This window comes from Protopterus annectens, chromosome 13.part0 (genome assembly GCF_019279795.1).
Source record: "Protopterus annectens isolate FY-2018-M chromosome 13.part0, PAN1.0, whole genome shotgun sequence".
Classification (NCBI taxonomy): domain Eukaryota; kingdom Metazoa; phylum Chordata; order Ceratodontiformes; family Protopteridae; genus Protopterus; species Protopterus annectens.
The window spans coordinates 1,055,948,045-1,055,960,857 of record NC_056747.1 but is presented as its reverse complement, the minus strand read 5'-3'; the positions used below and the strand labels follow the sequence as shown (position 1 = coordinate 1,055,960,857).

Genomic DNA, 12,813 nt, shown 5'->3' with positions numbered 1-12,813 from the left:
CTGTTCTAGATTGTACTAAAAACTACAAGTGCTGATCTCTCTCTTAGAATCCCCCTATTTCTCTCTCTTTGGCAATACTCTTGATACCAATCTTTGATAGGGAAGGCAATCCCTAGACTGTAATCCAAATATATTTCTTGGCCTCTTCCCACTGGTTTAAAGGGTTTCTGCATTAACCCTTGCAGCATGACTGTTAAATTTCAGAGAGGGGTGGGGCTCTTCAATGGAGGCCTAAGCAAAGAGATACCTTTGAGAATAGCATCTTCAAAATTGTGCAAGGCTTAAGAGGAAGCATTTTCACCTGAATGAAAATTAGATATGGCTGCCAATTGCACTTTGACAGTAAAGAAACTAGCTCCTTTAAAAATTGATGTTAAAAATTCTAGGAAAGCAGTAGGAGGAACAATGAAGGGGTCCAATTCTGTCTGTAGGGCCCAAGTAGAAAATCTTTTCCATTTACTTTTGAAGATCTTCCTCATACAGACCTGGTGGGAAGATAGTAGTAAAGGTCAGACTGGGGAGGAAAGCCTGGGCTATCAGTGGAATTGGAGAAACCATGCAGTCAACTTGAGGCCTGTAATGTCCAGATGATCCATCCCTGTGGGATGAGAGAAAAGGCCTAGACCAGGGTCCAGTATCCAAGGTGGATACTCAAGGTGACACCACAGGAAGGGGAAGCCAAAAAGGGACAATGAGGACAACTGTGCTCTTCAACCAAAGTGCCTTCTGTAAGAATTTTGAGATTAGCGATATCTGGGGTTTAAGCGTAAAGGAGACCATAGAACCAAGTGTTGGACTAGAGCATTTTTCAGTAATTCCGCTGGAGGGGAGGATCAGGGCAAAGACCCTGCTGCACTTGTTGATGTGGGGAGAGGCAAACAGATTGCAGCAAGGTTGACCCCCCTCATCTATGGTAAATCCCCTCTGCCAATGACTGAAAGATCACTCGTGAGGCATCAGAATGGACCTGGTAAGTTTGTCATCTAGCACAATGGATTTCCCCAGCATGTGCATTGCCATAAGAAAATGGTTGGAGGAGGCTGCCCACTGCCACACCCTCATTGCCTCTCGACAAAGGGGACAAGATCAGCCCCCCCCCCCCGTTTGTTGATGTTCCAAACCACAGACATGCTGTCAGTTTGAATTGTCGTCGTTCCAAGAGGAAGGGCAGCCTAGAAGGCCTGCAAAGCTAGGACCGCTCTCATCTCTAGGACAATGATGTACGAATTGGTCTCTTCTGGGGACCATATGCCTTTGACAATCTGTCCCAAGAAATGATCCCCCCGACCACATCTGAAAGGCTTCTATGGATACTGTGGTTATTGGGCGAGGAAGAACAGAGCAGCCTTGGGAAACTGACTGAATCCACCAAAGTAGATGGTCTTTGCATACTCGAGTGCATTTGATTGATAAGGACAGTGGATGGTGAAGAGTTGACAACTGTGCATCTAGTCCGTTGAAAAACACATACATGAAAAACAAGCCATAGTAGCTGAGGTTATGGCTGCTGCCACTGACCCAAAGGCCTGAAGAATAAGTCTGGCTGGGGGAGAAGGGCGTGCGACAATTTGCTCCACTTGACACCTGATGGTATGTACTCGATGTGGTAGAAGAGAGGGCTGTCCGTGTTCAACTCAGCACCCATGAATTCCAAGCTCTGGACAGGATGAAGATGCAAATTTGCAGATGCTGACTGAAATACCGTGGGATTGGCATAACTGGACAACTACTCCCCTGGATTTCTCTAGAAGATGCTTGGTTGGAGAGGTGAGCCAGTTGACTAGTTATGGAAACACTCAGAAGCTCAGCCATCTCAACTGAGCTGTTATCAGTGCCATATATTTGGTAAACATCCTGTGGGCTGTGGTGAGATCAAAGGGCAGGGCTCTGAACTGGCAGTGACTGGTGCATAATCAAAAGCGTAAAAATCGTCAGGATCGTCTGTTCATTTTGATGTGATAGTACACATTCTTAAGATGACATACCAGTGGAAGCATGGAGGTGCTTAGGTGAAATGGCAGTGGAATTTTTAACCAGATTGTTTAATGAAATTTTGGAAAGTCAGAGGATGCCTGAGGAGTGGATAAAAAGTGTTCTGGTACCTATCTTTAAGAATAACGGTGATGTGCAGAGCCGCAGTAACTACAGAGGGATAAAATTGATCAGTCACAGCTTGAAGTTACGGGAAAGAGTAGTGGAAGCTAGGTTAAGAAGGGAAGTGATGATTAGTGATCAGCAGTATGGTTTCATGCCAGGAAAGAGCACTACAGATGCAATATTTGCTCAGAGTTTTGTTGGAGAAATACAGAGAAGGTCAGAAGGAGTTGCATTGTGTCTTTGTGGACTCGGAGAAAGCATACAACAGGGTGCTTAGAGAGGAATTGTGGTATTGTATGAGGAAGTCGGGAGTGACAGAGAAGTATGTAAGAGTGGTACAGGATATGTACGAGGGTAGTGTGACATTGGTGAGTACTGCGGTGGGTGTGACAGACACGTTTAAGGTGCAGATGGGATTACATCAAGGATCAGCTCTGAGCCCTTTCTTATTTGCAGTGGTGATGGACAGGTTGACAGATGAGATCAGACAGGAGGCCCCGTGGACTATGATGTTTGCAGTTGACATTGTGATATGCAGTGAGAGTAGGAACCAGATTGAGGAGACCCTGGAGAGGTGGAGATATGCTTTAGAGAGGAGAGGAATGAAGGTCAGCAGGGCTAAAACAGAATATGTGTGTAAATGTGAGGGAGGGTAGAGGAATGGTGAGGATGCAGGGAGTAGAGTTGGTAAAGGTGGATGAGTTTAAGTACTTGAGATCAACAGTTCAGAGTAATGGTGAGTATGGAAGAGAGGTGAAGAAGAGAGTACAGGCAGGGTGGAATGGGTGGAGAAGTGTGTCAGGAGTGATTTGTGACAGACTGGTACCAATAAGAGTGAAAGGGAAGGTCTACAAGAGGGTAGTGAGACCAGCTATGTTATAAGGGTTGAAGACGGTGGCACTGATGAAAAGGTAGGAGTCAGAGCTGGATGTGGCAGAGTTAAAGATGTTAAGATTTGCACTGGGTGTGACTAAGACGGACAGGATTAGGAATCAGTATATTAGAGGGTCAGCTCAGGTTGGACAGTTTGGAGACAAAGCAAGAGAGGTGAGATTGCGTTGGTTTGGACATGTGCTGAGGAGGGATGCTGGGTATACTGAAAAAAGGATGATAAGGATGGAGCTGCCAGGTAAGAGGAAAAGAGGAAGGCCTAAGATCAGGTTTATGGATGTGGGGAGAGAGGACATGCAGGTGGCTGGTGTGAAAGAGCATGATGCAGAGGACAGGAAGAAATGAATACAGAAGATCCGCTGTGGCGACCCCTAACGGGAACAGCCAAAAGAAGATGATGATGATGAGTACACATTCTTAAGATCGATGGAGCACATCCAACTGTCCTAGTGAAAAAAAGTAGAATGGACTGAAAAGTGACCAGGAGGAACTTTCACTTCTTTACAAATTCATTCAGTTTGATTAGGTGCAGAATTGGTCTCAGGTCCCCGGTTTTCTTTGGCGCTAAAGAGAATCTTGAATAAGTTCTGAATTCTTTCTTTTGGTGGAGACCTCCTGGATGACTCTTGTCTACTGGGATCTTGGATCCAAGGACCTGATAAATGCACCCGATTTGGATCTGATGACCAACAGCTGAGGAACAAATGAAAAGGAAAACATCAGATCTACTCTGTAATAACTGGGATGGAAATAACTGCATTAAGCCAGGAGTCTGGGACAGCAAGACCCCAGAAGCCACGGGAGCTCTAGATGCTCTGAGGTACATTTTCCGATTTTTTAAACAACCTTTTCATTCAATGATGGCCATTACAAACACAAAACACGAACAATGTCCCAGGAAAACAGCTAAAACAGCTAGAAAAGCAGCAGTAGCAGCAGTAACCAATAATAAACTTCTTCATAATGTCCAAAAATGGTAGTTATTGAGAACTTTCCTTTAGTAAAAATGACAATGCACAAGTTTCAAAAATAAAAGACAATAATCTTCAGTAGAAGTAGAATCCAAGAATCCAAATCAAAAATAAAAACTGCCGCTTTCACTCCGTGCTCCTGACGGGCTTTCAAGATAACTTGTATTGTTTCCATTGCTTGCTTATATACAATGTTCAATTAAACATTTAAAAATTAAAACAAATTTGTTGTTTTAAGATCAAAGATCAGTTTTTATAGCATTTAGATTATTTTTTTTTATTAAAAGGCAACTACTAACCACGCTCAATTAAAAACAACTTGTCAAACAAGCTATAAGCAGAAACCTGTAGTTTTTGTCGAATTTGTTGTGGTTTTATAATAAACACTGTTTTGTAGTGTTTTGTTTGTATTGTAGCTAGCTATTTCTCTCTCTCGAACCAATGGCCATTACAAAAATGATTAAGGGAAGAAATTCAGTCTTAACCTTCAACTCTGGTTCTCCCTGAATCCCAAACACATTCTTAACTAATCATGGTTACACTTCAGTAACCCTGAATCCTTTCGACACACCCAAACTGACCAAAACTATACTGCGATAGCTAAATTAAAATGGTGGTCTAGGGGTCATTAGGCAACAGAAACCATGGGGTTAAAGATTCTCTGAGGGTGTATTTCAGAATTTTTCCCCAAACTATTCATTCAATGACAGCCTAAACAAAAATCATACATAATATAACAAATTTAATTGTACTTTTTATTTCAAGGAGGAAATTAGCTGTATCCAAGGCCTAATACTCAAAGTTAATCAAACAGCAGTGCACAGTAAACTGAGAATACATAAATTATATAAGATCTTACCTGCCTCCCAATGCCACCCTAGAAAAGGCAGCCAAGTTTGTGTCTCCTGTCTACTGTTAAATTGGGATGAAAATTATGGAATAAATGACCATCACATATTTCTAGTCACCGCTGTCAATGTATATACACCATGCTTCCTCACCCCTACCTACCAAACACAGCCACCATCTGTGCACCCCTCTGAAGTCATACTTGGACAAAACTGAAAAAGTAAACATAATATTTGCTGTGACAAACATACAAACAGAATGCTTCTTTGCCCTTCAAAAGATAGTCAACATGCATGTGCAACTGATGTTTGACTGTTACGAAATGAAAAAAAAAACACAGTAATATTTCCAGCTTAATTTTAGCTAGTACACTACTCCTGCACAAGTGTAGTGACCCTCAGTAGCTTGTGAGGAAAGTTAAAGAAATAATGGGTTCATAGGTACTAGGCTATCTGCCCAAGGGCATTTATAACCCTAGTCAGAGTATGTTGGCTTTCGCCACCCCCTTAGATTAGTTCCCCTGTGCCTATGACCAGCAGAGCCATTAGATCCCTGCACCTCTGCCCAGCAGAGCCACTGCAGTGATCCCCGGGGTAAATTTTATGTTTCCCATCCACTCGTCAAGGTTTCTCTTGAAGAGTGCTAGTGAGGGGTTCTGCCTGATGTATATTGGAATCTTGTTCCAAAGCATGGGGAGTCTCAAGGTCAGGAATCTATCCCTCCAGCACATCCTATTTATCGTTGTGGTAAGGTTTATATCCCCTAGAGCGTATGGCTCTCAGGGATTTGTTTTTTTTTAGGTGGAGCATATCCATCAATTCTGGGTTGGACATGGCCTTGTATGTCAAGCAGAGATCACCTCTGAGTAAGCGGTATGCAACAGAGTACAGCCGGAGTTTCTTTAGTCAGGCTGCATAGGTCATCTGTTTGAGGCCAGTAATCCTCTTGGTGAGGTACTTTTGTGGTCTTTCCAGCTGTTGCAGGTGTCTTGTAAGGTACATCCCAAATGGGGCGTTGTATTCTATAATGGGTCTAATAAGTGATGAGTAGAGAGGCACAATAACCTCCTTTGTTCTGGATGCAAACCCTTTTGAGATTAGGTGGGCCACGTAGAAGGATTTTCTAACCACCTTGGCAATATGATTATCAAATGAGAGATTGCTATCTACTTGGGTCCCCAGATCCCTTACTACTTTTTCTGTATTTAGGGGACTACCACCTATGTGGTAGTTCGCGGGTACTTTGTTTTTTCCAAAGGGGATAACTATGCACTTTTTGGCATTCAGCTTGAGGCTGTGATTTTGACACCAGATATCTGTCTCAGTGAGACCCCTCCTGGAGGGTGTCTGCATCAGCCGGAGAATCAATTATGGCCCCTAGTTTGCAGTCTGTGAACTTGGTCACCCAAAGTCCTCCTGTGCTTGCCTGTACTTCTGAGAAGTACATATCGAACAGGAAGGGTCCTAGGACTTAGCCCTGGGAGACGCCACTTATAACTGGTTTAGAGCCGGATCTAGAGTCTGCAACTCTTACCGTGTGGGTTCTGTACATGAGCCAATTTGCAACCCATCTTGTGATGTAGGGGTTAATGTTCAGGTTGGTGAGTTTGTCTATAATACCAGAATGGGGAATGGTGTCAAAAGCTTTTGTGAGGTCTAGGTAGGCTGTGTGGACCTCCTTACCCTCATCTAATGCCTTGGTAACTGTCTCAAAGAAGTCCACCAGGTTTAGGAGGCAAGATCTGCCCTTAAAGCCAAACTGGATGGGGTCCAAAGTTTGGAGGTTCCCAATGTCTCTGTTAATGAGTTCCATGATGATGTGCTCCACAGCTTTGCAGACCAGGCTAGTCAGGCTTATAGGGCAACTGCTCCCAGGGTCTGTTGTGGTGCCACCTTTGTGGAGTGGGATAACTGTTGCTGTGCACCACTCTGTGGGTAAGTAGCCTGTAGAGAGGCTGAGTTTGAACAGCGTGTTTAGGTGAGGGGTTAGTTCATTTTGGAGCTCTTGTAAGACACAGCCTGGGACACCTGTGTGTCGGTGATTACCAGGACCTTACATTCTTCTGGTATGGTTATGGCCCCTTTATGTGGTGAGTGGGGTGTGAAATTTGCACTGAATCTGTCTGCCAAAATGTTGGCAATATCAGTTGGTTCAGTGTATTTTGTGCCATTCTGCACCAACTCAGAGCAGATCTGAGAGTTTCCACTTAGGTTCTTGACATAGCTAAAGAACGCTTTGTGGTTATCTTTGGAGTCCTTGGCAATTTTTCTTTCAAAGCTATCCTTGGATGATTTAATGAGGGATCGCAGTTTCTTGCTGATACTGATCAGGATGTCTTTCCTTCTAGGGATTTTGCTCTCATCTGTACTAGTTTCCTCCTTCTACTGTAGGGCCTGTTTATAGCAGGGGTCCACCAGACTGGTTTCCTTTTCTTGGAGGAGTGAGTCTTGGTTTTACTTGGGATAGCACAATCCATGCATTCCTGCAGATGACCACAGAGTGCCTTTGTATAGGTTTCAGCAGCTTGAAAAGCATTGTCCATTGGCATGGGGGCTGTGAACCTTTCCACCTCGGTCTTAAGCAACGTGAAGTTTGCTTTTGAAACGTTTTTCACGGTGGTTTCCTTGATTGGGGTTGGGGGCGGAATGTGAATATCCAGAGTGATTAGTCTATGGTCTGATCTAACCGGCGAGGGGTTTTCATCAGGTGTGGAACACCGGTCACCCATGTTGGTGATGACCAGGTCCAATATGAAGTGCCCTCTGGTGGCGGTGTTGACCAGTTGATCCAGGGCATTCGAGTTTATAAATTCTAGGAAGCGTTGGGCAAGGGAGTTAGTACTTGAGTAGTTCTCCCAGTTAATGTTTGGGTAGTTTAAATCACCCAGTATTATGGTGTTTGGTAGGACCTTCATATTTCCCAGTGTCTCCAGAAATGCGGAATGGGGGTCCTGGGTCATGGTGGGTGATCTTTAGCAAGCTACAACTTGGATTGCAGTTTTGCCTATTGTTAGTTGCTCTTGGATGACCTCTGATGCATCATGCTGCGCCACTAACCTGGAGGTGCGAGTATCCTTGAAGAATATGGATACACCCCCGCCTTTTGTGTTTCGGTCCGGGTTCAGTGGCCGAAAGGTATGGTATGAGTTATAGCCTGGTAGTGCAGGGGTGCTCTCTGGAGCCTTAAACCAGGTTCCTGTTACTGCACAGATATCGATATTCTCCATACTGAGGAGTGCCTTGAGTGCGTGCATTTTGAGGTTTAGACTTCTGGCATAGAGTAACATTACCCTCAGTTTTTGGTTACTTGTGCTATTTACGGTGGTGGGTTTGTCTTTTGAGCCTTGCCTAAAAAAGGCACTATGGGGGGGGCGACAAGAGCCTGTCAGTATTCGAAAGCCTAAGGGGGACAGATGCAAGCCATTTCTTGCAAAGCAACGTGGCTTGTCGAGCATGTCACCCCAGGCAGACAGATACTGGATCCCATTTGAATGACAACAGAAACTTAGCCAATTGTTGAAGTTGATAATTTTTTCTTTATACTGTGGCATCATTCTTCGTGAGGGCGGTATGCTACTCAGGGTCATACCTGCCTGGGCTATATGATCAGAGAAGCTCTCCCATGTCTCTTTTCATGTAGTCCAGGGAGGTACGTCTCAGGTCATTCACACCAACTTTGTACAGTGACAGAGTCGTATTTGTACTTGTTCTGGAGTGACCTGAGTGCTTGTGTTACGTGGCAGATCCTGGCGCCCAAAAGGCAGCTAACTGTAACCTTCTCCTTGTCCAGCCTAGTTAGTGGGACATCAGTGTGCCTGACTATAGAGTCACCTATCACTAGAGTGTTGGGTATGTTATTTTGCCTTAAGGGCTATGATTGCATGGCACACTGATTATGTGAAGTATGTGTTTCATGGTTGGTGATGCGTTGTGGAGGTTGCTTGGATGTCTGCTTTGGACGTCTCTGTTGCTTTTGCAGATTTTTATTTAGAGCCTCAGAGTATGCTTTTGTGTATTTATGTGCGTTATTTGCCTGTGTTGGTTTGTTAGGTCTATGTGAGACTGGTGGTATGTTGCAAGTATTACCCTTCTCCTCTTGACAGTCAGTTACAGTCTGGGGTTGAGATCTTTGCCTCCAGTCTGGCTGTATAATAACATCTCTCGCATATATTAGTGTTTGGTAGAAGGAGGAGAGGGTTGTCTGTGTACATGAGGCAGTTGTAACATTGCCTCAAAATGCCCAGATTCACCAGTTGGACTGGAGAGTACACCGGAAACTGCCCTTTGGACATGCCTGAATAGGTAGAGCGAGCTGTTTTTCTAACTGGTGGAGACGTATAGTGAGCCTTCTTCTGGACGGTATAAGGGAGCTAGTGCTAGGGGTATTTAGCGCTTCTTATGAGTTTTAAGCAAGTGCTGGGCTGTAAAATGAATGGTTTGAGTGCTAAAGTTGAAGGTTTGTCTAGTTTCAAGGGAAAAACTGAAGAGACGACTTTGTGGAGTCGGGAATAGTTTAACCCTAGCTAACCGGCGCGTGCAAAACCATGCAAATGCGTTTTTTATATCAGAAAGATTAGAGAGATAGAAATTAGCCCAAAATGGCCAATAAAACTACAGTTTCTGGGAAGAAACCACTCCTCCAAGGGCAGGTAGGCTGTTCAGAGCTCCCCACTCTCACTGGTGAACAAATAAACTTCCTTTTTGCCCAAGTAAGGTATGGCCAAACACAGAAGCTTAAACAGAGTCCAGGTATCAGCAGGTATCTGAAGCTGGACTTTTCTAGCTTAGTAAGGTGGGAAAATAAGATTTTTTTGGGGGGGGGTTGTTTTTTTTTCAAGAAAACAGTAGAAACAAATGCAAAAACACTTTTATAGTGCAGTAATAGCTGTTGCACTTGAGTGGGAAGCCAGTAACAGTTAAAAATAAAATTTACAACAAAAACGAATTTTAAAGTGCAGGCACAAATAAATGCAATTTCAGTGTAAAATGAGCGTTCTGAGAAGGTCAGTTTTAAGCTTAGCCAGTTGCCCTCAAAGGTAAGAATTAAATCCTGTAACAGGTGCCTGCAAAATAAACACCTTAACCATTATGTCAACCCCTAACTCCCCTTTGTTCTAAACATAGTTGCCACACATTAAAATATTCAAAATTGCTCCACACAAACCACACCAGTTCTGCAAAGCCAGAATAATAAACATCAGCAGGCAGCTACTTATCCCCCCCAGACAGCCTCAGTAATTATAACTACTTTGTGCATATCAGGTGTCAATTTAAGTAGTTCATCTTACTTCTCACAAATAAACAATAGTTATGCAAAACAGGACAGTGATGACTACTTAAAACAGAGCAAATGGCAAGAATGTCACTTACTTTCATCTGGCCAAGCCCAACCCAACAGTTCTCAGCCTTTTACCTCCAGAAACAGGGACAAATCCAGACATAATCAGACACACATTTTTAAAAAGTTAGTACTATTAACACAAGGAACTGACACGGGACTTCCAAGATGGCTACACACTGATCAACTTAATTTCAGTTCTCCCAGTGGGAAAAAAGAAACTAAGAAACCATGGCTAGTAATTCTGCCAGCTTTAGAAAAATTCAGTTACTGGCTGGTAAAGTACATTACCTAGATGTCAGCAAAGAAGAAACAGACAGCTTGAAAGAAAATGAAATTGTGAAGAGAAAACAAGGTCTGGGAAAAATCCTGCAACTGTTCAGCAAAGCAAAAAATATAAAAAAATAAAAAATGAAGTCCAAGATCTAGCTTGAGATGGCTTCCAGGAATTTAGAAGAAAAATAAATCAAATTTACTCGGAACTGACAAAACATTTAAGGAGTATACAAACTCCAATAACAAAAGACTGGAAAAATGGAAGAAGTTTGACAGCTATTCACATGAACTGATAAAACAGCAAAAATCAGAAGTCGAAATGAAGAAAGGCTGGCTGAGCATGAGACTTCTCAAAAAGAGCAGTTTCAAAAAAATGATGGCGTTAGAGGACAGAGCATGCACAGAAAACCTGAGATGATCTGTTGTACCAGAGAAACTGGATGCAACTGACTATTAATTTTATGAAAGCACAAATAAGCAACTGGATTGGTACCCTACAGCAGGATTTGTTAACTGAAAGGGCACATCAAGTGTATGCTCCATACTTGGCAAAGCAGCCAAGACCTGTATTAGTAAGGATGCATTCATACCAGCAGAAGAGTGGATACTGAAAAAAATATGGCAGAAGGGGCAAAGTATTAAAAACTGAAGCCAGTACAGTGTCCATGGAAAATGATTATTCTCTGTACACCAGGCAGAAAAGTAATTTATCCCAGCAATCAGGCACAGGTGTGAGATTCAAGATGTTTTATACAGCTGTATTCACAATATTTTTTTCTGGAGGATCAAAGACATTTTTGATGCAAAACAGGATAAGGAGAAAATAGGAATGTTTGTACAAAACAGGAGAAGACTTCTCTTTCTTCTGACAATAAAGCTCATAGATGTTCTTTGCCAGTGAAACCATTTTCATTGTTACAAAGGAAAATGCTTGAGAGAAAGAAAAAAACTACAAGAACTGATTAGCAGAATAGAAGTACCTTGAACTTGAACCAAAGTATTGTGTTGGGAGATGGAAATGAACAGGAAGAAGAGACATTTGAGAAATATGGCTTTATAAGAAAGTGTCAGAAAGAATGCACATTAGTTGATTTTTTTTAAACGAAGGGTGGACCGAAAAGAATATACCCCACTTCATGTCATTAATGTTTAGAAGGACCCTAAAGAAAAAGTAATACTATTTTTTTTGTTCTTAATAGTATTTGAATAAAACACTTCCGGATATATATTACATATTTTATAGTAAAGCAGATTTCTGTAGTATGTAGTTAGAGGTTTCTAAAATGAGGGGCTGAGGGTGAGCCTTTTCAGTGATTGTTCTAGGTTATAAGGATACATTCCCAAAGACATGCATCTGGAGTGTTTCTCCCTGGCCTCTGCTGAAAATAGGCTCTGTCCTATTCTGACTTTCCCGGTCAACAAATGTTAAATAAATAAATTACATAAATAACGTTAACAAGTATGTTTTAGTTTTAAGAAGTGTAGGCATTACAATGTAAAAAGAGAAGAACTGGACAAAAGTACGTTTAAATTAATATGCTGTAATCTTCGGACGTTTGGGGTGGGGGATGGGGTGCAAAAATGCACTGATGATAATATATGTAGAGATGAGGTGTTTTACCACAGGATCATAGGAGATTACTAGGCTACTGACCCGAAGGTCATTTTAAGCCTAGCCGTTTCATTCCATTGCAATACCATAGAAATGCTAGTCAATACCAAAGACTGCATTTAGTGATGACTGCCCATTGTCCATGAGGGTTGTGGTATCTATCCCCAGTAAGAATTTAGGTGCCCCATCCACTCATCCAGGTTCCTCTTGAACAGTGTCATAGAGGTGCTCTGTTCACATGAACTGGTAGCTTGATGCAAAGCTGCGGCAGCTGCTGGGAGATAAAGCTGCCCCTCCAGGCATGTCGTATTTAAGTCACAGGCAATATTTAGGTGCCTGGAATGGGTATTCCTAGTCCCATTTGATTTACGGATATGCAGCAAGTTCATTAGGTTTGGGTCTTGGACTGCTCTGTAGGCCAGGCATAAGTCTCCCCTAAGAAGTCTATACAATACAGATTATAGTGACAGGGACTTTAGTTGGTGTGTGTAAGGCACATGCTGGAGTCTCTTGATCTTTTTTGTTAGAAACCTTTGAGGTCTAATTCCTGCAAGCGCTTAGTATGGTACACGCCAAATGGGGTGTTATATTCAATTATGGGCCGGGTAAGTGCCAAGTGTAGGGGGGGTTATAACTTCTTTTGTTCTTAAGGTGATGCCTTTACTAATCAAGTGTGCTATGTAACTAATTTATCACTGTTCCTGCATTTTCTGTGTGTTTCTACCAAAAAAACAAAAAAATAATCCTTGTTTTCCCGCCTTCCTCGACTAGCCTTACCTG

General features: G+C 42.6%; 1 protein-coding gene across 1 annotated transcript in view; it reads right to left on the bottom strand.

Annotated features, from left to right (window-relative positions):
- MED1 (mediator complex subunit 1) overlaps positions 1 to 12,813 on the bottom strand; it is a 1,231,128-nt gene that overhangs the window by 339,459 nt on the left and 878,856 nt on the right. Inside the window, exon 10 of the mRNA XM_044054941.1 lies at positions 5,060 to 5,120. Within this exon, the coding sequence (XP_043910876.1) occupies positions 5,060 to 5,120 (61 nt within the window). The remainder of the gene's footprint in view (positions 1 to 5,059; positions 5,121 to 12,813) is intronic.